Source organism: Myotis yumanensis, unplaced genomic scaffold (assembly GCF_028538775.1).
Source record: "Myotis yumanensis isolate MYYU_CA2020_CCGP unplaced genomic scaffold, mMyoYum1.0.hap1 SCAF_8, whole genome shotgun sequence".
Taxonomy (NCBI): domain Eukaryota; kingdom Metazoa; phylum Chordata; class Mammalia; order Chiroptera; family Vespertilionidae; genus Myotis; species Myotis yumanensis.
Window position 1 is genome coordinate 19,824,271 of NW_027223759.1, and position 25,055 is coordinate 19,849,325.

Below are 25,055 nucleotides of genomic sequence, written 5' to 3' on the forward strand. Positions count from 1 at the left end.
TAGGGCCCTGATTTATGTAATCTTGGGTGTGAATTATGTAACCTATCATAGCTCTTTCCAGAAAAAAAGAAGATAAAAATATGGCCTTTAGCTGTTGTTTTGCACAAAATTTTTAAAGAGTACATTCTGTCAAATACCTTGAACATCTTGAAGGATACTAAATACAAATAGTAACTAAAAGTTTAAACATCTTTACCTCCATAAAACTTTTGTTTTGTGTTTTTTTTAACAGTTTGACATATTTTCTTAGTCCTTTTCAAAAAAGCAGATTCATCTATTCATGAGAGAATAATACAAGATTACAAATTCTAGTGGTTTAGGCTGTGCTTTATATTTTTTACTAAACATCTTACTTGTTCCTCACTGGATTCCTTTTTGACTTGCTTAGTTTTAAATTGTTAAACCCTAGAACTTGATGATACTGACTTATTTTATCAATTACAAGTAGTCTTATTCAAAAACAAAAATCAGCTTATTTGGGATTATAAAGGATGCCTTCTAAAAGGGTGTGTTATTATTCCACCTGTATCAGTGACCCTTAGTGTCTTGTCACATCTGCCATGTGTGTGGACTAGTATGCTAAGATGACTTTCCACAGATACTGCAAATGTGTGGAAAACACTGTATCAGAGTCCAGAGGCCAGTTCTTGGTCTCTTGTGGCTTTAACTTCTTCGCTGTTGCTTCAGTACATTTCACTAGATAGCACAACACCACCCTGAAGTTTGCATTTTAACATAATAAAACTCATCAATCAAGTAATTAAAATGAAATCACTGAAATGAAGACAGAAATAAAAAAGACATGACATAGAAACCAAAGACCATCATACATAACCTCTTTAAAGTATTTTCAGTAACACTCCCCAAAATGGTTCTACCCATTTTTAATCAGCTTCTGAAATCCTTTCAAGATCAGAATATGTCTAATGTAGCCTGGCTATCTGCTAGGAAAGAAAGCTTACTGGGTAGCATAAGCATAGAAGCCTGTTTGCTGTAGTTGTGTTCTCAGTAACACTAAGATTTCTCCTGAGAGCATTAGAGGACGTCGATATGTGGCACATGACGGTGTTCCTATTTTCTCCCACTGGTTTGTTTTCTCATCCCAAGGTGGTAAAGTTGCTTGCCTTAAACCTGCTGAGTATTTTCTCCTTTTTATTTTAAACATAGAAAGGATAGTTTCCCCCCTCCGGCTGAATATGTGGAACTCATATGAACGCTTTCCACGTCCAAACAACTAGAAACACACAGAATCTGTTCCAGCCTGCTTTAAACATGGTGACCAGTCGGCTTGCACTGATGGCCAGCCCGTGCCGGCAGTGCATCAAGGCAAGTGCTCACAGCTGACTCCGATGGCAACACAAAATTAGACTGGGTGCTTTGGAGAAAGGCTGTGGTTCTCCAACTTGCTGCTGGAGTTCACCCTTGCAGTGAGTGCTAATGAGAGTGATTTGTGAAAGGGCGAGGGCTATGCCCTCCATCTTGCCTGTATCCTCCATGTTGGGGCCACGTGCGGCCTTCTTCCCGGAAGCCCAGGCCTCTGCAGGCCACGCCCGGGATTTTAAACTAACCAATGACAATCAAGGGAAGTGCGCGCCATAGATATGACCACATCCTGTGTAACAGGACCCGGCTTGCGCCTGGCCAATCGGCAGAGCACAGTCCTTTCTCCTCCCCTTACTCCGACCCCCCCCTATATAATCGGTCTCTGGGCGGGGTTCGGGTGCTCAGCCATTTGGTTTGCCTTGATGTCGGTGAGCCTGGTGGATGGGGAGCCCAAGCTAGCTTGAATACAGATTCTTATGCTTTTGCATCGAATTGGCTCCCTGATGTGGTTTCTTGGGAATCTTGAAATCTGGGCATAACAATTTGTGAGGCAGAGAGCTGTTGAAGTACTTCTCTTACTCTTGGTTCTTCCTTATACCTCCTATAAATCCTACAGTTCTTCCTGCATGGTAGATCTTGTCATCCGGGGCATTGCCCTTGGTTCTCCCGGAATTGGGCTGCTTCAAGATTGCTTCTTAAGCCCAGCTGGTTGAAAAAGGAAACTGATTTCAGATTGTGCTGATGTGCAAACTGCTTTAATCGGGGACTTGTGGTAAACAACAGAAGCTCTTAACCAATTAAGATCTTTAGGGATGGATGTTTGGCTTTTGTTAAAATAGTCACTAATCAGCTGAAATGTGTTAAGAGCAGCTTAGAAACAGCTTGGAGTCCCACTTCAATACAATAGAAGTGTTTTGGTCCTCCCCTTTTAAATTGCAAGCCCAAGGCAAAAAATATGCTGACATAGAAAGAAGTAGCAAGTGTAATTTTACATGGTTAGTCCTGACTGTTATTCATGTTTTCATGAGACTTTAAAAACTGGTATGCATGTTTCTTTGGCAGAAAAGGGAAGGGGTTTGGTTCAGATATAGAACACAGATCAGCAGGACTTGAGAATAGTATCAGCATAGTTGTCTTTGGACATAGGAGAAAAGTTAACCTTTTATTTTATTGTATTTTTTGTGGTTTCATATGGACAGTTGAAGAAAAATATTTAGTTAATAGTTATGATTAAAGGACCTTCTGTAGACTGAATTACCCCCCCCCCCCCCTTTCCACAAATTTATATGTGAAAGCCCTATCTCTTAATTTGATTGATTGTATTTTGAGATGGGGTCTTCGGGAGGTCATTAGATTTAGATGAGGTTGTGAGAGTGTGGCCCTCATAATGGAATTAGTGCCCTTATGTGAAGAGATACCACTTTGTGTTCTCTCTTCTCCTCTGTCTCTCTCAACTGAGAATACAGTAAGAAAGTGATTACAAGCCAGGAAAAGAGAGCCTTCACCAAAACCTGACCATGCCGGCACTAGCCTGGAGAACTGTGAGAAAATAAATTTCTGCTGTTGAAGCCACATAGTTCATGGTATTTTGTTATGAGAATTTAACTAATACAGGCTCATTTCATTTCCTTTGTCCGAGTAAATTACTGAACTTAATGTAGTTTATCTCTCTATGCCAGTGGTTCTCAACCTTGGCTGCACATTAGAATCACCTGGGAATCTTTTTAAAATCCTGATTTCTGGGCCTCATCCTCCAGAAATTCTGTTTCTTTGTTATGGGCTGGGGCCACAACATTAGTAACAAAGAAACAGAATTTCCGGCGGATGGGGCCCAGAAATCAGGATTTTAAAAAGATTCCCAGGTGATTCTAATATGCAGCCAAGGTTGAGAACCACTGCTCTATGCTTTCAGTGATAATGAGCGGCAAGTATAACACTCAAGATAATCCTGTTAGAGTCAGGAGCCATATCCCAGATGAGAACTACCTTTCGATGATCCCTTGCCCTTGGAACCTAATAGTGTTTCTTTTGGACAGTGAGGATAAGTTTACTATCTGTGCCTTAGTAGTTATCCTGAAGTAGAAACATCTAATGTCTCCCTTCTGTCTGTGGTAAATATCCACAAATCTCTTTGCTAAATGGCTTGTATTTATTGCCAATTTTTTATAGTTTATTGAAATGTAGATTTCTACTATAATAATATACTCATTCTAAAGGCAATTCAGTGATCATTTGTAAATTTATAGAGTTGTACAATCATCACCATAGTCCAGTTAAAGAACTTTTCCCTCACCCCTAGAAGTTCCACATAATCATTTATATAGTCAATTATTTTTCCCCACTATCACCCCAAGAGACCACTTTCTATTTCTATAGATTTGCCTTTTCTGGAAATTTCACATAAATGGAATCAATCAGTATTCAGTCTTTTGCATCTGGCTTTTTTCACTTAGCACAATGTTTTTGAAATTTGTCCATGCCATAACATGTATCAATAATTGATTTTTTATTGCTGAATAATATTCATTTTTATGAATATACCACATTTTATTTATCCATTCATCAATGATGGATATTTGGATTGTTTTCAGTTTTTAGCTATTACAAATAATGCTTCTGTGGACATTTGCCTACAAATCTTTGGATGTTTTCATTTTTCTGGGCCATATGGAAGATTTATGTTTAACTTTTTAAGAAATAGCCACTCTTTTCTAAAGCAGCTGGCCATTTTTCATTCCTGTAAGCAGTGAATGAGGGTTCTACTTTCCCACATTACTGATAGCACTTGTGTTGTCAGTGTTCAGTTACAGCTGTTCTGTTGGCAGTGTATAGGTATTTCGTGGTTTTAATTTGCAGTTCTTTAATGACTAACAATGCTGGTCATTTTTCATGTGCTTATTAGCCATTCCTATATCTTCTTTGGTGAAATGAACTTTTGCTTTTTGGGGGGCCCATATTTTGCAAATATTTTTTACAGTCTGTGGTTTGTCTTTTTAACGATGTCTTTGATGTTTCTTAATTTTGATTTTTTTTTTTTTTTTTTTTGTGGACTAGCATTTTGTTGTATTGTGTAAGAAATCTTTGCCTAGCCCAACTCACAAAGATTTTCTCCTCTGTTTTTTCTGTAAGTCTTAGGTCTGTAATCTGGTTTTAGTTGATATTTGTTAATGGGTATGAGGTAATTACCTAGATTTATTGTTTTTTATAGGGATAACCAATTGTCCCAGCACCATTTGTGGAAAAGACTGTCCTTTTCCCATCGAATTGCCTTGGCACCTTGTTGAAAATCTTTTGACCATAAATGAAGAGTTATTTCTATATTTTTCAATTCTGTTACATTGATCTATGACTGTCCTTCACTAATACATTGTTTTGATTACTTTAGCTTTATAATAAGTTTCAAAATACTGTAATATGTCTTTCAGTTTTGTTCTTTTCTAAAATTGTTTGGCTAAACAAAAGCCCACTGGGATTTTGATAGGGATTGCCTAAGTATATAGAATAATGAAGGGGGAATTGCCATCTTAACATGAGTTTTCTAATCCATGAGCATGGAATATTTTTCCATTTATTTAGATCTTATTTACTTTCTCTCCATAGTGTTTTGTATTTTTATTGTATAAGTCCTGCATTTCTTTGGTTAAGTTTTTACCAAGTATTTTATTATTTTTAATGCTGTTGTGAATGGAAGTTTTTGAAGTTATTTTTTGGATTGTTTGTTTCTAGTATATAGAAATACTGATTTTTGTATATTGATCTTATATCTTGCATCCTTATTAAATTTGTTTATTCTAGTTGCTTTTATATACATACAGGATCATGCTGTCTGCAAATAAAGGCAGTTTTACTTCTTTCTATCTTGTATGCCTTTAATTTCTTTTTCTTGATTGTACTGGCTGGAACATCCAGTACAGTGTTGAAAAAAATAATGAGAGTGAATATCCTTGTTCCTGGTCTTAGGGGGAAAGCTTTTAGTCTTTCACTATCAATATGATGTTAATTCTAAGTTTTTCTCAGATTCCTTTTATCAGCTTAAAGAAGACTTCTCCCATACCAAGTTGGCTGAGAATTTTTTGTTTTTGTTTTAAATATATTTTTATTGATTTCAGAGAGGAGGGAGAGGGATAGAGAGATAGAAACATCAATGATGAGAGAGAATTATTGATTGGCTGCCTCCTGCATACCCCACACTGGGTATCGAGCCTGCAACCTGGGCATGTGCCCTGACCAGAAATTGAACCGTGACCTCCTAGTTCATAGGTCAGCGTTCAAACACTGAGCCACGCCGTCCAGGCTGGTTGGGAGTTTTTATTATGAATGGATGTTGAGTTTTGTCAGATGCATTTTTTATGAGATTATCGTGTGGGTTTGATTCTTCTATTAATATGCTATATTATATTCATTGATTTTTTAGTTGCTAAACTGGCCTTGCTTGCAGGGATAAATTCCAGTCAGTCGTGGTATATAAGCTCTTTGGTATGTTCTTGAATTCATTTTGCTAATATTTTGTTAGGATTTTTGTGTCTGTTCATGAGAGATATTTTTATGTAGTTTTTTGTGGTGTCTTTTGCTTTGATACCAGAGAAATATAGGTCTCATAGAATGAATTAGGATGTATTCTTTCCTCATTTTAAGGATTATTATTATTTTTTTTTTTTTAATATTTGATAGAATTTGCCAGTGATCTGGGCATGGTTTCTTTGTGGGAAGGTTTTCAATACTAATTCATTCCTGGGAGAATAGTTCCTTAGTTAAGTGAATAGCAGCACTTGTGTATTGAATTATTATTCAGATAACATGGTAAAATTATGGCAGAAAAATCATTAAAATGTTAAAATGTATTTCCAGTAGAATACATGTATCAATGAATGACTATTTGCTTAATGATGTCTATCTCTGCACACAGGTAACTGATTGCTTTTATGCATCCATGGTTATTCATCAAATAAGAGAATTTCAGATAACTTGATTTCCTATTTTCTTTATATGGAAACTTGTTATGGACCCAGTGACTAAACTTCAAAATAAAATATTTTATATCCTGAACGTTGATTTCAATACCAAAGAAGATGGGGAAGCTAAAATTTGGATATGATTATTATGTTCTTTAAATTTATTTTGTTTAATAAACATAATAATTGTGATTTTTCAAAAAAACAAAACTAATTCAGTTATTTTACTTATAGATTTAGCAGACTTTTTATTTCTGCTTCAGTCAGTTGCAGTAATTTGTGTCTTATAAAATTTGACCATTTCATCTAAGTTGTCAAATTTGTTGACATAAATTGTTCATATTATTTTTTCCTTATAATGTTTTTAATTTCTCTAAGTTGATAGTGATGGCCCCTCTTATTTCTGATTTTGATCATTTGTATCTTAGCTTTTTAATTGGTCAAAGTAAAGGTTTATGATGTTAATAAGCAAAATTTAACTGAATAAATTTGAAGATCTAATTGGCTTTATTAACTGAGTCAAGAATCCAGCTGGCATCTCATCATCTAGCAAGCAGAGAGATATTCCTAGGGGTTATACAAGACAGAACTTTTATAGAAAGGAGGGTGGGACAAGGAAAGTCATCAGCAAGAGAGAGAAAAAAACATTAATTCAAGAAAGGGAAGAGTTCAGGTGACAATGGCTTTTTGTTGGCTGAGCTGTGGTATTTCCATTGACTGGGCTTGTTGCTGAGCCAAAGGAAAATCTTCCTTCTTCCTGATGGAGTAGTAAAGTAGCTGCACTTCCTGTTTGGGAGTGAAAGGTAGTCTCTTCCTGTTGGAGGCTGTAATTGACTCTGAGCAGTAGGATGTGAGAAGAGCTCCCTCTACAGGCCTTCCCAACTCAGCTTTTAGTTGAGGTTTCATTTATTAACTTTAACAATGAATTTATTTATCTTTTATAGAAGATCCTAACTTTTATTGATTTTACCCATTATCATTCTTTTTTATTTTATTGATTCTAATCTATCTTTATTATTCCCTTCCTTTTGCTTGCTTTAGATTTAATTTGGGCTTCTTTTTCTAGTTTCTTAAGATAGAAGCTTAGATTATTGATTTGAAACCTCGTTTCTTTTCTAATATAGTTGTTTTAAAGCTACACATTTCCTTCTAGTCACTCTTTAGCTGCACATCATAATTTGTGATGTTGTGGTACATTGTATTTTCATTTTCATTGAGTTAAAATGCTTTCTAATTTATTTTGTGATTACTTTTTAACCCTTGGATTATTTAGAAGTGTGTAGTTTAATTTCCTAAAATGGAATATTTCCCAAATTTCTTTTTGTTATTGATTTTTAATTTAACTGTTGTGATTGGAAAACATTCTGAATGGCTTCAACCCTTGTAAATTTATTGAGACTTTTTTATGGCTTAACATATAGTCTTCTGAGAAATGTTCCATATGCCTGTTAAAGGAATGTGTATTCTGCTGTTGTTCAGTTGAAGGTTCTGTAAATGTCAGGTCATTTAGGTCGATATTTTGTTCAAATCTATATCTTTGTTGGTTTTCTGTCTAGTTGTTCTCTATGATGTTTTGAGTTTTGAAAGTTACTCATCTTGAGACTTTGTGGGCTAGTAAGACCTGTATAATTTTTGCCTCGCTTAGCTAAACAAAAATCTAGAGACCCAAGTGAATTTTTACAGAGTACCAATAAAGAAAACATTGTCAGTTCAGGTAATAAAGTGTACTTTAAATAAAGGTCATCAGGTATGGGAATTAAAAACACACTTAGATACATGTATCACAAAATTATGTTTGTATTTCAGAATCCTCTGCTTCATGGGAGAAATTCATTTACATTAATAAGTGACAAGCTTACTCAGTATAAGAAATATTGTGTAGATTTCAGGAACTTGTTAGAGCATAGAGATGATGAGTTGTGAGTAATGAAACCCAATTTACATTTTAGTGACAATAGGAATGCTATTTTTTTTTTGACAATAGGTATTTTTGTCTTATGTCAATGTGTATAGATTTAGAAAAAATTTAGATTCATTATTCCCTCTTTTCATTTGTTTCTTCTTTGGTGCCATTTCTCAGGGTTTATTTTGTTTGATTCATTATTTATCTAATACACTGAGAAGAAGGTATATGGAATAGCTAAGGTTGGATTGTTCTGTAATTGTTCCCATTTCTAATTACTCCTTAGATGGACTATAATGCAGTCAGCAAGACTCATATATTGGAATTTTAAATGTGTTTAATTACAGGGAGGGTTGAATCTACAATCCAAAAATAAAATTTGCCTATAACAAAACTAGTTAAAATTGGTAGACTTTCCTGAAAACAGTGGATGAAATTAGATAATTTCTAAGGTCCTTTTTAATACTACCCATTAAGTATATGAGTAATAAACAGAAAAAAGTAAGTGGTTCAGAAAGAATAAAGGAAAAAGATCAATGAACTACAAGTATGTTGAGCTTCACCATTAATAAATACCAACCCATGAAAAATGTCTTTCCATTTAGGACTCACTAGAAATAGAAACAGTTCTTTATTGTCTACTTATATAATAGCCTCTTACATGTCACAAGATGATTTAATTGCTCCTTTGGCTTCTCCTCATTAAAAAATAAGTATGTGCTCATTGGGAAAGAAAATAGTAACATAGGTTATACATAAAGTTAAAAGGAGAAAGTCTCCTCTTTCATTGTCCCCCTCTTTTCCAAAGCCTCCTGATAGCCACATTTCTTACCTTTCTTTCTTACTCTTTCTTCATAAGGATAACCCTGTTAATGCTCTCTATTTTAGTCAAGATGGTTAATAGTTTTAGGGCAGCGGTCGCCAACTTTTCGGACCTCACAGACCACTAGTGGTCCGCAGACCACCGGTTGCCGACTGCTGCTCCAAAGATTTTCTTCAACCAGCGGTCGCCAACCTTTTGGACTTTGCAGACCACCGGTTGCTGACCGCTGCTTTAGGATATGGTAAATTGAGGTTATGGCCATTGGCAGTACATTTTGGGACCCTCCCCCCCATTCCCATTTACTGTTGATCATTTCTGACTACTTTGTACCCATTTCTAATTCTCTCTAATTTCTCATCATTTTCTAGATCTGTCTCTTCCTTTCCATCCTAACTACCACTATTCTAATTCAGGTTTCACTACTTCACATTGGACAGCTACAGCATTCTTCTATATTAATTATCCTTGGATAATATGTTCTCGTTCAACTCATCCTATTTGTTGTATAGATTTAGCTTCTTATAGCACAAATTTGATTATGGGTCATCCCTTCTTAATTATTTCCCATGTCTTTAAAATTAATGCCCCATTCTAGGCTTTCCATGATCGAGTCCCACCCTGCCATTCCAGATCCATTCACAGTTCCCCTTTGTGAACCCTGAACCCAAACCAAATTGTATTCCTGCTAATACCCTTGTAACATTGGCTTTCCTGCTTCTGTATGTTTGCTCATGATATTCCTTCCACAAAGCTCCATTCTTTTTCCTCACTCCCAAATCCCATTCTAAAGAGATGCTTGTGATTTAAGAGTTAACATACCCTAGGATGCCAATACCGAGTAGTAGTTTTATTGTAGTATGACTCATTATCAAAGATGCTGCTGCCAGTGTGCTGTCAGATAACCTCCATCTGTTTTTATTTTCTAAGTACTCTGGCTAATAGTAATTTTTTTGTTTGTTTCCATTGTTGATTTTAACAAAGCAGTGCTTTGGAATAATAACAATTTGAATTTTTGAATTACAGCAGAATTAATTCTCAGGTAAGATAAATTCATAAATTTTAGCCCCATCAAAGAAGTAGGGAAAAATAACATGTCTATATTTTGAGCTTTACAATATGTAACTTTCTTCACAAAACCAGAAAAAGATAGAGGGAAAAATTAAAGGGGAAAAAAAGGATCTGAGGAGGTCCTTAAAGGAAAGGTACTATATAAACACTGGACCTCATTATTTATCATTTTTTAAAAAGATTTACCACATGGAGTATAATTGTTTTAAAATTTCTGCTACTTGATATTTCCTTTAAGGAATGAGTCAAATTTTTGAGGTCTCATAAAGCATTGTGTGCTGCCTCCTGCTCCTCCATCATCCACGACAGCACAGTCAATCAGTGGCCACCTGCTTCTTTCCTTGCTGAGGAGTCTGACTCATCATTCACTGTAGCTCTTCAACTAATACATGAATTTCAGTTCCATTCAATTACCAGCTTTTAATTGGAGCCCATTGCCAGATTGGTCTCCTGTTCCAGAGCATCTCTTCTTGGCTGCACTGTTACTATGGCTACTTGTTTTTTTCTGCTACTTTCTGCATTAGCCTGATGACATCCACTCAGGTATGAAGCTAGACAGATACTGTAGACTTTCTATAGTACCAAACACTGTCATCTTGCATTCTGCCTCCCTCCTACTGCCCATCTGGAATGGGATCAGGTTTAGATGGTGAGGTTCTTAATTCTTCTATATCACTTTTATTTTACTGAGCTTTGCCAAGTTTTAGAATTCTAGGACATTAGAAAATTGTGGAGACCTTCTTTGTCTGCCTTCTCTACTCCCTACCTCCACCCCCACCACATACTTTCAAGCATATGCGATATGCATTACATAAACAAGCTGAAGAATCACCTTCTCATTTGACGAGAAGCTCTTCCTTTAGTTTCTTTCTTATCTTAGCCTCATGTCCCAGTTTTGTACTGTAAGTGCATTCCTTTCTGGATTGGGGGAATTAGTTACACTAGAGTGGATTTTCTTTGGTCTTTAGTTAACTGCTATATGCCCTGTAAATGTTAATTGATAACCTTCAGGTTTTGTGGGACATGTGCAGTGGGTCTTTAATGGTTAGATTGAATGCTTTTAATACAAAATTAAAGACCATAGAATGTCATGGAACCCACCCACTGACCAGGAAATAAAATTTTCCCGCTGACTTGGGAACAGATCTGGTCTTATACACCAAGTTATTTAAGATGAGAAATATTATTCATACAGAATGAAAAAGACTTGTCATAATGTTCTCTTACATGAAGTGTGCTTACAACCAGTAGGCTAACTGGATGCCGTTTCTCTACTTTCTCAATTGCTTACACCATCACCTATTTTTTAGAGTATGCTAAGACCAAGAGACTCACAGCTCAAATAAAAATAAAAATAAAACAGAGAACTCGTAGTCTGCAGGAGTGGATTCTGACAATAAAGATTTTGCATTTACTCTGCTCCTTGTGCCTGGGGTTTTAATTTAACACATCAATGAAAAGGCTGCATTTACCAAGGGGGGAAACACTCAGCAGGACTTAACTTTTATTAGTGCAATTTGTAAGAAATTACAGCATTTAATGAGAAAATCGTTAAGCATGAAAAAATGGGCTGTAATTGAACTTGTGGAGTTTAAATGGTGAGGTTTTAATTGAGTTTTTTAGTTATTGGTAAGAAAAAAATAATAACCAGGGCTGTACCTGTACTGTGGAGGTGGTCAGCAGTTCAATTTCCTGTACCGCCGGTCACTTATAATATGATGGCTGTGGTGTTCTCTGTGTGGTATCCATGGACTCCTTCTGCCTGGCAGGTGAGGAAGTCGGGCTGGAGTCTGACAGAACAATTTCTGAAAGGAGGAAGGACAGGCGAGGGGCAAAGAGCAGGTCAGAGCCGTGTCACCTTCACAGGCCAGCTGCTTAAAAACAAGACAACATTTGAATATCCTTTTCAGGTTCAGAAAGCTTCTACTTTTTTCTTAGTTCTCAGTTTCTTTTGTTGCCACCCAGTGACTTCTTTTTCCCCAGTAAGGCTTTCATTAAAGACTACAAAAACGAAAAACAAGAATACCAGACCAAGGAGGCAAACATTCCTGGATCTTAGATCTGAACTCTTTGGAATGGAATTAGAAAGATATTTAAGAAATAAATTGGCATATCTTTTGTTATTTAGAGGGAAAATATTTAGATACCTCCTTTTTGTACTTAAATTTTTAGAAGAAATAATACATTTGACGTCCAAAAGGACATGACACCCTAAGAAGATTCAGTCACTTCTAGTTTCTCTGGTTTATCATCATAGTCTACACAGTGTGGCAACTCTGCTGTGTTTCAAATGTTAAACCTGGAGGAAAGGGAAGCGTATGTAGCTCTAAAGATGTTGAGGTAGAAATGAAAGACATTTTTTATATAACTCTGTTTTCGTAGAAATATAAAAATATTTAAATGGCTGGGGAAAGCTTTAAATATGCTTGTGAACCTTTTCAATAACTTCTTACTAAATTTCATTGTATCCTACCTTGCTGGAAAGAAAGAAAAAAAGTCTATACACTTTATCTTCCCTTATTATTTAAAGAATACCTTGTTAATTTCTATCTCCTGGAAATATTCAGTGCATTAAATGGGGTGTCCATCTCTATAGGTTTATAGTAACACATTGTACCCCTAGCTCCTAGGTCCACTTCTCGCCCTTTCCCTGTGCACCAGATGGGGGCGGAGTAAGGAAGAGCAGGTTGCATTTCCCAGGCTTCCATATCTACTGGTTTCCTACTGGGTTCAGCCAATGGAAGACCCTGGTGGGAAGTAAAAAGGGAGGGGGGAGTCAGGGTATTCCTCTTTCTTTCTTATGTATTAGGCAGCATCTTTAGTCCTCCATGGTTTTGGCTCCCATTGGACCAGGCCCCTGGGGCCTAGGTACACCCTTCTTTCTTTTTTCTCCCCTCCGCTTCCCTCTCCTCCTCTTCCACACACTGCCAGAGGGGTGCTAAGGGCTACTTGCTGTTCCTAATCTTTGGGGTGTAGCACCATTCTCAGTTGGCATTGCAGCTTTTCATTACCTGTGTAACAGTTGCCTGCATTAAACTTTCTTAGTTAAATATTCAGTGATTTCTATTATTCTTGTTGGGCCCTGACACAGCCTCTAGCCAGAGTGGCCAGTGTATATCCTATAGTAGAGACATAAGGAAGCCTGTTTGTGATCCATTTCTGTTTTAGTTGCCTGTGTTAAAAGAGACCCATTTTCTTATCAGGCAAATGTTTCTTGTAAGTTTCTGGTTTAAAACAGTAATTGTAATTTACATATAGATTTAATTGGTGGCAGATTGGACTACTTGCTTAGAGTTTTATTTGCTGATAGATAATGTTTCCTTTTATTCTCTTAATCACTGACCTGACCAGGTACTTATTTGATTTAGATGCTTGACTTTTATTGTCACTTTTTCATTTTGTTTATAAAGTTGTCTTGTACTTGGTTATGTAAATCTGTTCTTAACATTTAAAAATGATTTAACTGCTGACTGCAAAATGTGTACTTCTTCAATAAGCAAAATTCACGTGAGGCATTTAGATGATGAGAAGAATTAAATTGGGAAACATCTTGAATGATGCTTGGGTTCAGCAAAATCATTTGAAATAGCTTTCTAGTCCTTTATGTGTAGTGTGTGACAGATGAGTGAACCTACTGCTTTTGTGGCTCTGACTGATGGAGGGAAGAAACCCACGATAAATGACTTCCTTTCACTTTGTTAGAAACATCTTGGCAGAAGGCAGACGTGGTGGGTGAATGTAAGGTCAGAGGCCAACAAGCTTGTGGCCCCAGGTGTTTTGGTCCTTGTGACTGTACAGCAAGAAGAGAGGTGATTCAGTGTATGGGCCTTTGGATCGTGTTGAATGTTTTCTCTAGAGAAGCAGAACATACATTTCAGATTAAACAAGAAAACTTCCTCTTATATAACCCTTCTGAATCTGGATAGCATTTTAATATAACACTACAGTATTAATGTTTTGAGACTGATTTTGTGTATCAACAGTCTGTACTCATATAAGATGCTGGGTTAATATATAATGCCCATATTTAAAACCTCAAAATCCAAAACAGACATTTTTGAAATTCAGAATACACATTTTGATTTTGAAGACTCATTGAGATAAAAGACGGTTCTTGTCTGTCTTGGTATCCTACGATGGATAGCCCTTGCGATGGCCATTTTTTATATTAGCAACTAATGAGTGTTACTGAGCCTTTGACTAATTCTGAAAAGCATTTTGGTAATAATTGGGGGTGTGATTTACTGAGTATGAAGACTGACAGACTATTCCTTAGCCCTATAATTGATGTAGAAGCAGAGAAAAACCCCCTGTGATCAGCATTTCCTTTTTGTGGCCTGGGGAGGAAGGGGGAGCCAAAGCATAATTTAGCCAGAGAAGGATATTATTTTTAGCCTTTTCTGAATTTTACTTTTATTAAAAGTGACAGGAAAATATGAAATGCCACTATATTTGGGGAGGGAAGTCTGTTGTCCACATCCCAGTCTCATACTCATTATATTAAAGCATCATATGTATTTGCTAGTGTCAAATGATTCATTATAGTCAGCAAACTCAAAATAGTCTAGGGAGAGGGACAGAATTCAGAATCATGGGTCAGATGCTCAGACCGTGTGACTGATTGTTTCTAGAAGGGCAAAATTTGGTTCTTTGTAATCACTGGGCCTGTCAAAAGTTTGGCTATGTTTATCTATGTTCTTGAACCTTCTGGAGGAAAGCATGGAACAGTCTAATATGCAAACAAGAAAACTATATCCAAATAAGCCCAAAAATACTTGAAAACTTCACTCTTAAATAGAAACTGGGTCTTGACATTTCTACTTTCTTTTCTTTGAATTCCTTCTGTCCCCTATCATTATTGCAGATGGGTTGTTGGCTTTTGTATTTGCTTTATTTTAGTGTCTTTTGAATATTTTATTTTTTTATTTTTTTGCTTTTGGGTATTTTTCTCTGTAAGATGGCAAGTGTGTGTGTGTGTGTGTGTGTGTGTGTGTGTGTTCCATCATGCTTCAAGATAAAATGGGTCAGAAAGTTGTGTTTTTGCAAAGCAGTTCAGTACCTATTTAGTTGCTGCATAGATTCCTGGGTCTGAGGACTCCATAAGTTTCAGTCCTTAATACCATCTACTCTTTCCTTGCAGTCTTTATGCTGTAACTAGTGGCCTGGTGCATGGATTTGTGCACATTGAAAGGAAATCGGGAGCCTCGGCCCATGTGCCTGGAGACTTTCCACGACCCCTGAGCCACTGGGAAGTCATGTGGGGAGTCTGTCCTCCTCCTCGCAGCTTCCTGAAAAAGTATTTCCAAATGTCCCTTCTGTGGCCAGGTTCATGCCTTGCTGGCCAGGAGGTCCCCAGTGAACACCTTGGGCTGTGCTGGACGCTTTCCACTGCTCAGAGCCAGATAGGAGCCTCTCAGAGGTGAACAATACAAAGTTGGGGATCTTGGAGGGCGGGGTGATCTCTTGCCCACGCCCCACCCTTCAGATCCATCTCTCTTTTATCCCCAATTGTCAGTCGCCACCTTGTGGCTATTTTTATATTGCTGCCTTCCTCTGTAGCTCCCGGGAATAGGTAAGGGATGAGATTTGATCTGGATGCCCTAGGCAGAGTTCCAGGAGCCCAGCAGCAATATTAGGCTCATCCCTGTTACTCGGAGTGTCTACGCTTCATCCATTCCCCGGAGATTGTACCTGTAGGTTTATGGGCTATGTGCCTCACAGCAAGTTCTGGCTGAGCTTTGGGCGTCCTTGGTGGGTACCAGAACCGAAGGGGGGGGTTGGGGGGGGGGGGGCGGTCCATCTGTGCCTGCCTGCCAGAGCCACCGGGAATCTGAGGGGAGTGGGGGAGCCCGGATGCAGGCCAGGCCCAGGAAGGGTGCGATGGGCTCTGCCGCGGACATGCGTGGGAGACCGCTCATCAGATTGGGATTTTATCACTTTTTCCGGGACTCTTTCTGGAGGTGGGGACCAGTCTGGCTTGGAAGTGGCATCTGGGGGTGGTAGGAAGGAAGGAGGGAGGGGTGGATCGTGGATCGTGGTCCGGGGTAAGGCCTGTTCTTAGTATTTCAGTTCCGCATCTGAAGGAACACAGCAATAGCTAAGGGGTGGAGCCTGGCCCTGATGCCTAAGGGGGAGTTACAGGGGGCCGGCATCAGTATCAAGGTCATCCCGGTCACGCGCAAACGTTCCATGCTGCATTTGTTCACAGTAGATTGTACCTGCAGGTTATAGGGGGTGATTTTTCCAGGCAACTCCTGGCCCAAGTGTGGAGCTTCCTGAACTGAACAGGTCAGGCCAGCACCTGCTGGTGCCTCTCTGGCCACCACCCCCCCCCCCCCCCCCCCCCCCCCCAGCCAACCAGAGCTCTGCGGGTATTCAGTGCCAGGATGCTGATCTTTCCGGGAGATGGGGCCAGGGCCGGGTGGTAGGTGGAAGTTGTGAAGGGCTTGCCCGCGGACATGGACATGTGTGGATGTCGGTCATTGGGTTGGACTTCACCTGCGCTCACTCTGGAGATGGGAGCCGGCCCAGGCAGTATGTGCGTGAAGCGCCTCTGTGGGTTTTCCCAAGCCCGCATCCGGAGACCCAGAGGGCAATAGGCAGCTGCGGGGTTTAAAGGGAAAATTCCAGGGACCAGCGGTAGCTCATCTGTGGTCATTCTGGCTACACCCCTACCACCCGGGCATTGGGTCTGCAGTCTGTTTGCTGGAGGTTGCACCTGCCAGAGGCGGAGCCGTGAGCCCGGCTTCTGGCTGAGTGGTGCTCCCACTGTGGGAGCGCACTGACCACCAGGGGGCAGCTCCTGCATTGAGCGTCTGCCCCCTGGTGGTCAGTGAGCATCATAATGACTGGTCGTTCTGGTCATTCCACCATAATGGTTGCTGGGCTTTTATATATACAGACTAGTGGCCCGGTGCACGAAATTCGTGCGGGAGGGGGGTGTCCCTCAGCCCAGCCTGCACCCTCTCCAATCTCGGACCCTTTGGGGGATGTCGACTGCTGGTTTAGGCCTGATCCCAGGATGTCCAACAGGCCTGATCCCAGGATGTCCGACAGGCCTGATCCCAGGATGTCCGACAGGCCTGATCCCAGGATGTCCGACTGTCGAGATCGGGCCTAAACCAGCAGTTGGACATCCTTCTCACAATCCTGGACCACTGTCTCCTAACCGCTCGCCTGCGTGCCTGCCTGATTGCCCCTAACTGCTTCAGCCTGCCAGCCTGATCTCCCCCTAACAGCTCCCCTGCTGGCCTGATTGACGCCTAACTACTCCCCTGCCAGCCTGGTCATCCCCAACTGCCCTCCCCTGCTGGCCAGATTACCCCCAAGGCTTTTATTAGTATAGATAGTATGTAACATTATTTATGTAATACCTTATGACACAGCAGACAACCTTGCTCTGCCAAGCTTCTCTTCTCTTAGTCTCTGTGACACCATAGCCTCCTGTTTTTTTATTCATCTCCTATCCTTTTCTTCTTAGCCTCCTTCATCAGCTTCCTTTCCTCTGGTTTCTTCCTGTCTGTCTGTCCATGGACTCCATATACTGAATCATTTGTTTTCTTCAAACATAACATGTGCTTTCCCACCTCTGTTCTCCCAACTTTTGCTCAGTCTGTTTTCTCCTATATGACAGCTAAATTTTGTTTTTCATTGCCAGCTAAAAAAAAAATGTTAATTCATGAATTTTTAAAAATTCAGATCAACTGGTATGTTCCCATAACATTCTTCACTTTTACCACCTGTTGTTTTTGCGTATGTGTATTATATCCTCTACTAGAGTGGGAACTCCTCAAAAGCAAGAATCTCATCTTCAACTTAATTGAATCTTCCACAGACCATAGCATAGTGTCTTATATGTAACAGTTACACAATAAGTATATACCAGGTTAAATTAATGAAAATGATCACTAAATCAAACATAGAGGAACATTTACATTATAGCCTGAAAGATCCCTCGTTCTCATTCAAAGGAAATGAGAAACTTGGAATCTCTGGGATTACTGCCATTGACCTGGAAAGGCTCTTGTTTGTTCCCAGATATATAACTCTGAATGAACTTTATATCAGACTGTCTGATAAAGAAGCCTGCTTTAAGTGGAACAGGAAATATCAAACATTTGTTCCTTCACCTTTCCAAGCTGCAAAAGGGAGATAGCTTTTGTTGCTTTGAGCTTCTGTGGATGGTTTTCTGCTGTGCCTACTAATCAGGGTTGTATTGTTTACCTTGTTTAAAAAGACCCATCCGAGCGTTCTTTCTCTCCTTTGAATTGCTGTTGGATATTAATTTACTGCTGCAGGATACATTGTGTAAAGATTTCCAAAATTGCAAGGAAGTGTTTCCTTAATCCCTCAAAGTTTGTTAAGTACTTTATTATAATGGAGATCATAATCTCCTGGTTGGTAGAAGAGATGAAATGGTTCCTGGGCATATTTTTTCCTGCTGCAAAATTTTTATATTGGAAAATACTTCAGTTTATAATCCTTTCCACATGCTGCAAGAGCCTTAGGAAATAAGTGGGTGGCACTGAGTTTCCTGACTTTCAGAAGGTGTCTAGCATTGGTCAGGTCACTGTGATTCAGTTAGTGGCCCTTACAGGCCAGCCTTGAAAGTACTTTTCATTAGTATTGTATGCACACATTCATAACTGTTAGAGTGCTCAGATGAGGCCATGCCCACAGCAGACACGTAGTCTTAGAACATCTTGACCATTCAGCATAAAGTGCTGAACAGCCCTAGGGAGTGGTTTCAGGGGATGAGTGAGAAGGAGCCGTTAGGCCATGAAGGTGCATGTCTCCGTAGTTTGTTCTTCTGCGCAGATCATAAGGGTCAGTTTTGATCTGCTCAGCAACTTAAGTTTCCTGATGATGTTGTTTTTCTATTTTTCTCTGCTTTTATACTGAAGAATTGTTTGTTTGTAAGGCAGCCCCAAATTCCAGTCTGCCTTAGAAATGATAACATTAATGTGTTTTCTCTTTCTGTAGCATTTCTGACATTGCTGGCTGACAGTTATTGTTTATTAAGTGTTTATTATGGCCTGTAGACTGCTGAGCAGCATAGAGGTTATTTGGGTTCAGCTGAGGGCAGAAGATATATAGCAATGACTTCCATTCCAAAGGATATTATTAAATTAAGACGAGGCCGGTCTTTTCTAATTTGACCTGGGATTAGTAGAAGATGAGGTGTCCCTGCCTCATTATTTTCCACTCTCTTGCACTGTTTGACATTTATCTTAAGTGTAATTAGGGGAGGGACTAGAGGACCTATCTTTTATAAATATATTTGGAAAGACAGTTTTAAATTAACCCAATGGTTCCTAAATTCTAGGGAAGGGAGAATAAAAAGCAAAACCAATAATTTTTTAAAAACCCAACAATTTAGTATTTGAAGTCCCAATTGGAACATTTAGCTATAATTCTAAGCATTTTAGAAATTAAATTTTATTTCTTGACAAATATTAGTAAGTTCTACCCAAACTTTTCAAATAAAGACATCTAGAATCAGCATTTTGCATCTCCAGAAAAGAAGATAGCCACACAGAAGGATATATTCTCTCTAACAAGCATCACTTGAATAGAGAAAAATAAAACTTCTCTTGTGTTCTAGCGAGTCGCCAGCTAATAAGTCACATTGAACAGTTTTTGGATACTAAGGAAACACCGTATTTTATGAAGAGCATGGACTGCATCAAAGCCTTCCGGGAAGAAGCCATTCAGGTAATGCTATCCTAGCCTGTCTCCTCACCCAAAACCGTTGGCCATCATCACAGGGGAGACACATATAGCACCCCACAAATAAGCCTGGGCTTTGGAAACAGTCAGTCTCACTATGAATAGCAATGTATGCCAAGAGAAGTGGAGATGACTGACTCATCCTACTGTCAGTGTCATTTCTGAGGGGGAATAAGGATGGGTGGAAGAGTGGAATGTTTTATCCCTGGGAGTGAGCTTTTTGTTATGTTATAGCCTTGGCTGTATGGTTCCCATTAGGCAAACAGGAGAGTTCCGTTGTACCCCTAGTGGTCCAGTCATTATTGTAAAGGATGGACTAATTATTTAAGGATATTGATGGGAAATATATATTGTGTAATTATTGAGAAGGATTTTATGAAGACAGGAGTAGGGATCTGAATGCCAGGGCGTAAAAGAACACTGAAAATTAATTACTCAGTACCTCTATCCTGCCTTTTGTGTGGGTTTTTGTTGGTGTGTTTAATTGGAAATGTTTATAAAACACTTCAAAAATCTTCCAAATTATTTCTAGGCTTTTATACATAAACTCTAGGCAAGAATAAGCAAGTTTAAATTATAAAAGTAGGCACAATTATAGTTCTTACATCTTGTACTAATTAATATTTGCTGAATGAATGAGCAGTATAATTCTTGAATAGTTTAGACACTTGCAAAGAATAAGAAATGGGAAAATGGTTACAGTTAGAATAGAATAAGAGATTTAGTAGCAGGTGACCCAAATGCCCTACGGATAAAAGAGAAACTTTTGGCAGAGTAGAATCAGAAGAAGACAGGGGTGACTCAGTCAGGTGGAGAAAGATTTCATCAGGTGGAAAAAGGCAGTAAAAAAATACTGCTTTTTAAGTCACACTGCTACCCCGGGCTAGATAGCGTCTGACGACATTTCTATGTACTCCTGCCACTACTTGTCCTTAAAAGTACCCGGTGATAGATTTCTTTAAAAAAACAAAAAATAGAAAAAGAGTTGGAGGAGAATCAAAAGAGACTTTAAAATTATATCAATCTTAATGTAAAGACATTTCTAGTTGTAAAAAAAAATGTTTTTAATGTTTTATGGAATAAGTGGGGAAATTTAAATACTGACTGGTTATTTGCTTCTATTAAGGAATTATTATTAAATTTTATGAGTACATTTTAAAGAATCTATATATTTTAGCTATTGTGTATTGAAATACTTATAGATGAAATAATATGATGGAAATTTTCTTCAAAACAGTCAGAGTTGTGGGAGAAGGCGGGGGTATCGATGAAAGAAGATTGGCCGAGCTGATAATTGTTGAAGCTGGGTGATGGGCATATGAGTGTTCAATGAGTTAATCTCTATTTTTGTTTGAATATGTCTATATTAAAGGGTAAAAAACAAAGTACCAGGCCACTAAAAAACTATGTGGCTCTGGGAGGTTCTGTACCTTCCACAGATGGAAAGATTTCAGGTTCCTATCAAACAAAGTTGAAATTGGAAATAACAGTTTTCTACTTACCAAAGAAATATGTATATTATTGGCATACATTGCTATTCATATATTATATATATTTAATATTTATATAAAAATATATAACATATATTTAATATCTATAAATATACACATATATGTATAATTGTAATATATATACTATCTATTATAAATGACTAATTCAGTATATATAGTACTTTGGCCTGGGGAGGACTCATTTTTATATTTGCTCTGACTTGCCCCCACAGTTTTCAGAAGATCAGCGCTTTAACAATTTCCTGAAAGACCTTCGCGAGAAAGTGGAAATTAAACAATTAAATAATTTCTGGGAAATCATCATTCAGGGTAAGCTATCATTTTCTTCAAATATTGATGCTATTTTTTCTAATTATAAATACAAATTCTAATATATAAATTGTGTTGTGTGATGACTTTTGATGTGTATTTAGGAACAGCTCAGGATTCAATGAACTAAAAACATAATTTAATAAGCCTAAATACAAAGAGGTAAATAATAAGTATACATGTAAGTCCCACATGGAACTGTAGCCTGACCCGTTTCAAAGATCACACCTTTCTGTTAGATCAGTGGTTCTCAACCTTCCTAATACCGCGACCCTTTAATACACTTCCTCATGTTGTGGTGACCCCCAATTTCATTGTTACAAATTGAACATAATTAAAGCATAGTGATTAATCACAAAAACAATATGTAATTATATATGTGTTTTCCGATGGTCTTAGGCGACCCTGTGAAAGGGTCGTTCGACCCCCCAAAGGGGTCGCGACCCACAGGTTGAGAACCGCTGTGTTATAGGAAAGAAGCTGTGAGGGCAGAATTGCCCCCTCCCCCAGACTCTGAGATACTTTTAGTCCTGCTGAACCCACGGCACTTTCCTTGGCCTCACCTGCTGCTTTTCATTACCATGTTGTTGGGCTTCTCATAGCAGCAGACCAGCAACTTCATGCACCAATGTGGCCACTCAGTTCCTCACTTATTTACAGTGGCCAATGCAAATTAAACCTAGAAAGAAGGTAGCTTTGTGTTTGATTTTCTTCATGCCCTCTGCCCATTTTTTTAAGCAGACTTGATATTTTTTTCAGAGCCCAAGTACTCTGTACAAGCCATTAAAAACAATGATGTTAAAAAGTATGAAACTTTTCACTTGAAATAGGGCCCCAGAATTACTTTCAGCCTGGCTTTATGTGCATTTCTGTGGGAAGGAGTTACATACCTATCTATCCAGCTTCTAACGGGCAGCTTTTCATCACACAGGCAACCATTTCCCTGACAGTTCATTTCTCAGCCCTTTAACTTCTACACTGGGGAGCAAAAGCAATTAGAATAGGTGGCAAATGGCGCTTCCTCAAATCACTCTTGTGTCTCTGCTGCCGACCTGGTAGATGAAAGAGATTGGTTTTGGTATTTATTGAATGCCTCCAGCATATTGTTTGCTGAAAAGAAACTTACAGGACGTACACAAGATACATATTTTCTGAGAGCTTATATCCTATTGAGAGAATACACATGACTTGTGCCATTTCTAGGTACAAATGGATATTAAATGCATGTGCTTTTCTGAAAGTATTTCATGCATCAGCCATTTGAGGCAGGAGAAAATCTTAGGAAGAAAACTAAAGGGTAGATTTTCTCTCCTTGGTTTGCTCTCACTGAGCTAAAATTGATGTGCTGTGCTAAATGATAGACAGCCATTGTAAGAGATGTTTCCTCCCGACCTTGGCCTTCCTGCCGTTCCATCAATAGCCAGTAACACTCCTGGAAGTCAAAATGTCTGCAGTTTCCCATATTGGGTACCAAAGTATACAGTCATTCAGTTATCACTTATTTACTGAGTTTCTGCTGTGTACTACATTGAGGGGAATATAAAGATGAGTAAAACCTGCCTTAGAGAAAAGTGTAGCGTCCCAATAGGAGAGATGAAATTTATACAAATAGTTATACAGGGTAAGATATGATGAGAGCCATTTCAAAGGCATGAACAAAGTGATCTGAGAATTCCAAAAGAGAGATTATTTCTATCTGGATTTAAGCAAGGAAGGCTTCACGGAGCATTTGCGATGTGATTTTTATTTTACACAAGCAAAACTAGGAGAAAGGGTAATGTAAGATGGAAGGAACTACGTGAATGAAGTGTCTTTATAGTTTTATATTCCTTACAGAGAAGAGCACAATCATAGTTTTAAAGATCTCCAGTTCTAAATGTGAGGAGATATGGTGGAAAGGAAGGTGGGACTGGGGTTGATTCTGTACTTAGATTTTACTCTGAATTACTTTTTAGATGGAATTACTCTGATCACCAAAGATGAAGCCTCTGGAAGCTCTGTCACAGCTGAGGAAGCCAAAAAGGTACTTCCTGTCTTTAGATCAGTTATTGCAGTGAATGTTCTTTTCTTAGTGCCCATTCTTATTTGAAGAAGTTACCTTTTTTTCTTTTTAACATATTTTATTGATTTTTTACAGAGAGGAAGGGAGAGACATAGAGAGTTAGAAACATCGATGAGAGAGAAACAACGATCAGCTGCCTCCTGCACACCTCCTATTGGGTATGTGCCCGCAACCAAGGTACATGCCTTGACCGGAATCGAACCTGGGACCTTTCAGTTCGCAGGCCGACGCTCTATCCACTGAGCCAAACTGGTCAGGGCAGAAGTTACCTTTTTGAGGGTAACTATTTTTAGTGTACCCATTTTTATTCAGTCAGCAGGCAAATTGCAGTGTCCTTGTGGGAGAAATTATAATCCCACTCAGTGTTCCGTAGGCTGTGGTAATGTTTCAGAACTCTCCTGTGACCCCAGCTTCAGTAGCTCCAAAGCTGCTGACGTCCATAGTGCATACCAAGCTCAGCCTAGACCCCATCCTGGCCACACATTGGTCGCCTGAGGAGCTGTTTTTTATAAAAAATGCTGATGGTCAAACCCCTCCCCCAAGATACTTTTTTGTCTGAGATGGGTCCTAGGCATGGTTTTGAATTTGTAATTTTGGAGCAAGGTGGCAAAACACTGGTGTTCTAGCATAAGGCACATCTAGGTGTTTTCAGCAAGTACAAGACCCCATGTGTGAGACCCAGGAGATTCGTATTGACACAAGTAGTTAGGCCAAGGTCTCCCTGTTGTATATGAGTACTGAATCTGATTCAGCTATGAGTCAAATATGTGTGGCTATGTAGGTCAATAATCCTTCATTATACCTAGGTTTTTGATAAAATTTTAATGAAATTAAATTGAATAGCTCAAAAGTGTATGGTTCATAGCATTCTGCTTCAGTTTCTGTCACTGATTGACCCAGTCCTGTCAGCACAGCGCCTGGCCACTGCCGGTTGTGTCCTCAGCCTCTGCTGTCTGCTAGGTAATGTGCTGGGTGGTAAGACAGCACCCCTGTCCTCTGAAACTCAAAGGAGCAGTTACAAGTAGCAGAGGGAGGCAGTGAGACTCAGAAAACACTGTACCCGTGGAGGGAGAGCTTGGTCTGGAGTGGCAGACAGGAATCTGTTAAGGGAATGGCAGGAACAAGGCTGGAAATACTCATCTTATGGCTAAGTTTAGGCCAAATCAAAAACGCCTTGAATTTTTATAAGTGACTAGAGGCCCGGTGCACAAAAATTTGTGCACTCGGGGCGGAGGGGGTCCCTCAGCCCGTCCTGTGCCCTCTTGCAGTCTGGGACCCCTCAGGAGATAATGACCTGCTGGCTTAGGCCTGCTCCCAGGTGGCAGAGGGCAGGCCCAATCCCTAGGTGCAGCCCCTGGTCGGGCTCAGAGCAGGG

At 39.0% G+C, this 25,055-nt stretch overlaps 1 protein-coding gene across 1 annotated transcript in view; it reads left to right on the forward strand.

Annotated features, from left to right (window-relative positions):
• XRCC5 (X-ray repair cross complementing 5) overlaps positions 1–25,055 on the forward strand; it is a 79,271-nt gene that overhangs the window by 45,972 nt on the left and 8,244 nt on the right. The window contains exons 17-19 of the mRNA XM_070422086.1: positions 19,674–19,783; positions 21,522–21,618; positions 23,574–23,641. Of these exons, the coding sequence (XP_070278187.1) occupies positions 19,674–19,783; positions 21,522–21,618; positions 23,574–23,641 (275 nt within the window). The remainder of the gene's footprint in view (positions 1–19,673; positions 19,784–21,521; positions 21,619–23,573; positions 23,642–25,055) is intronic.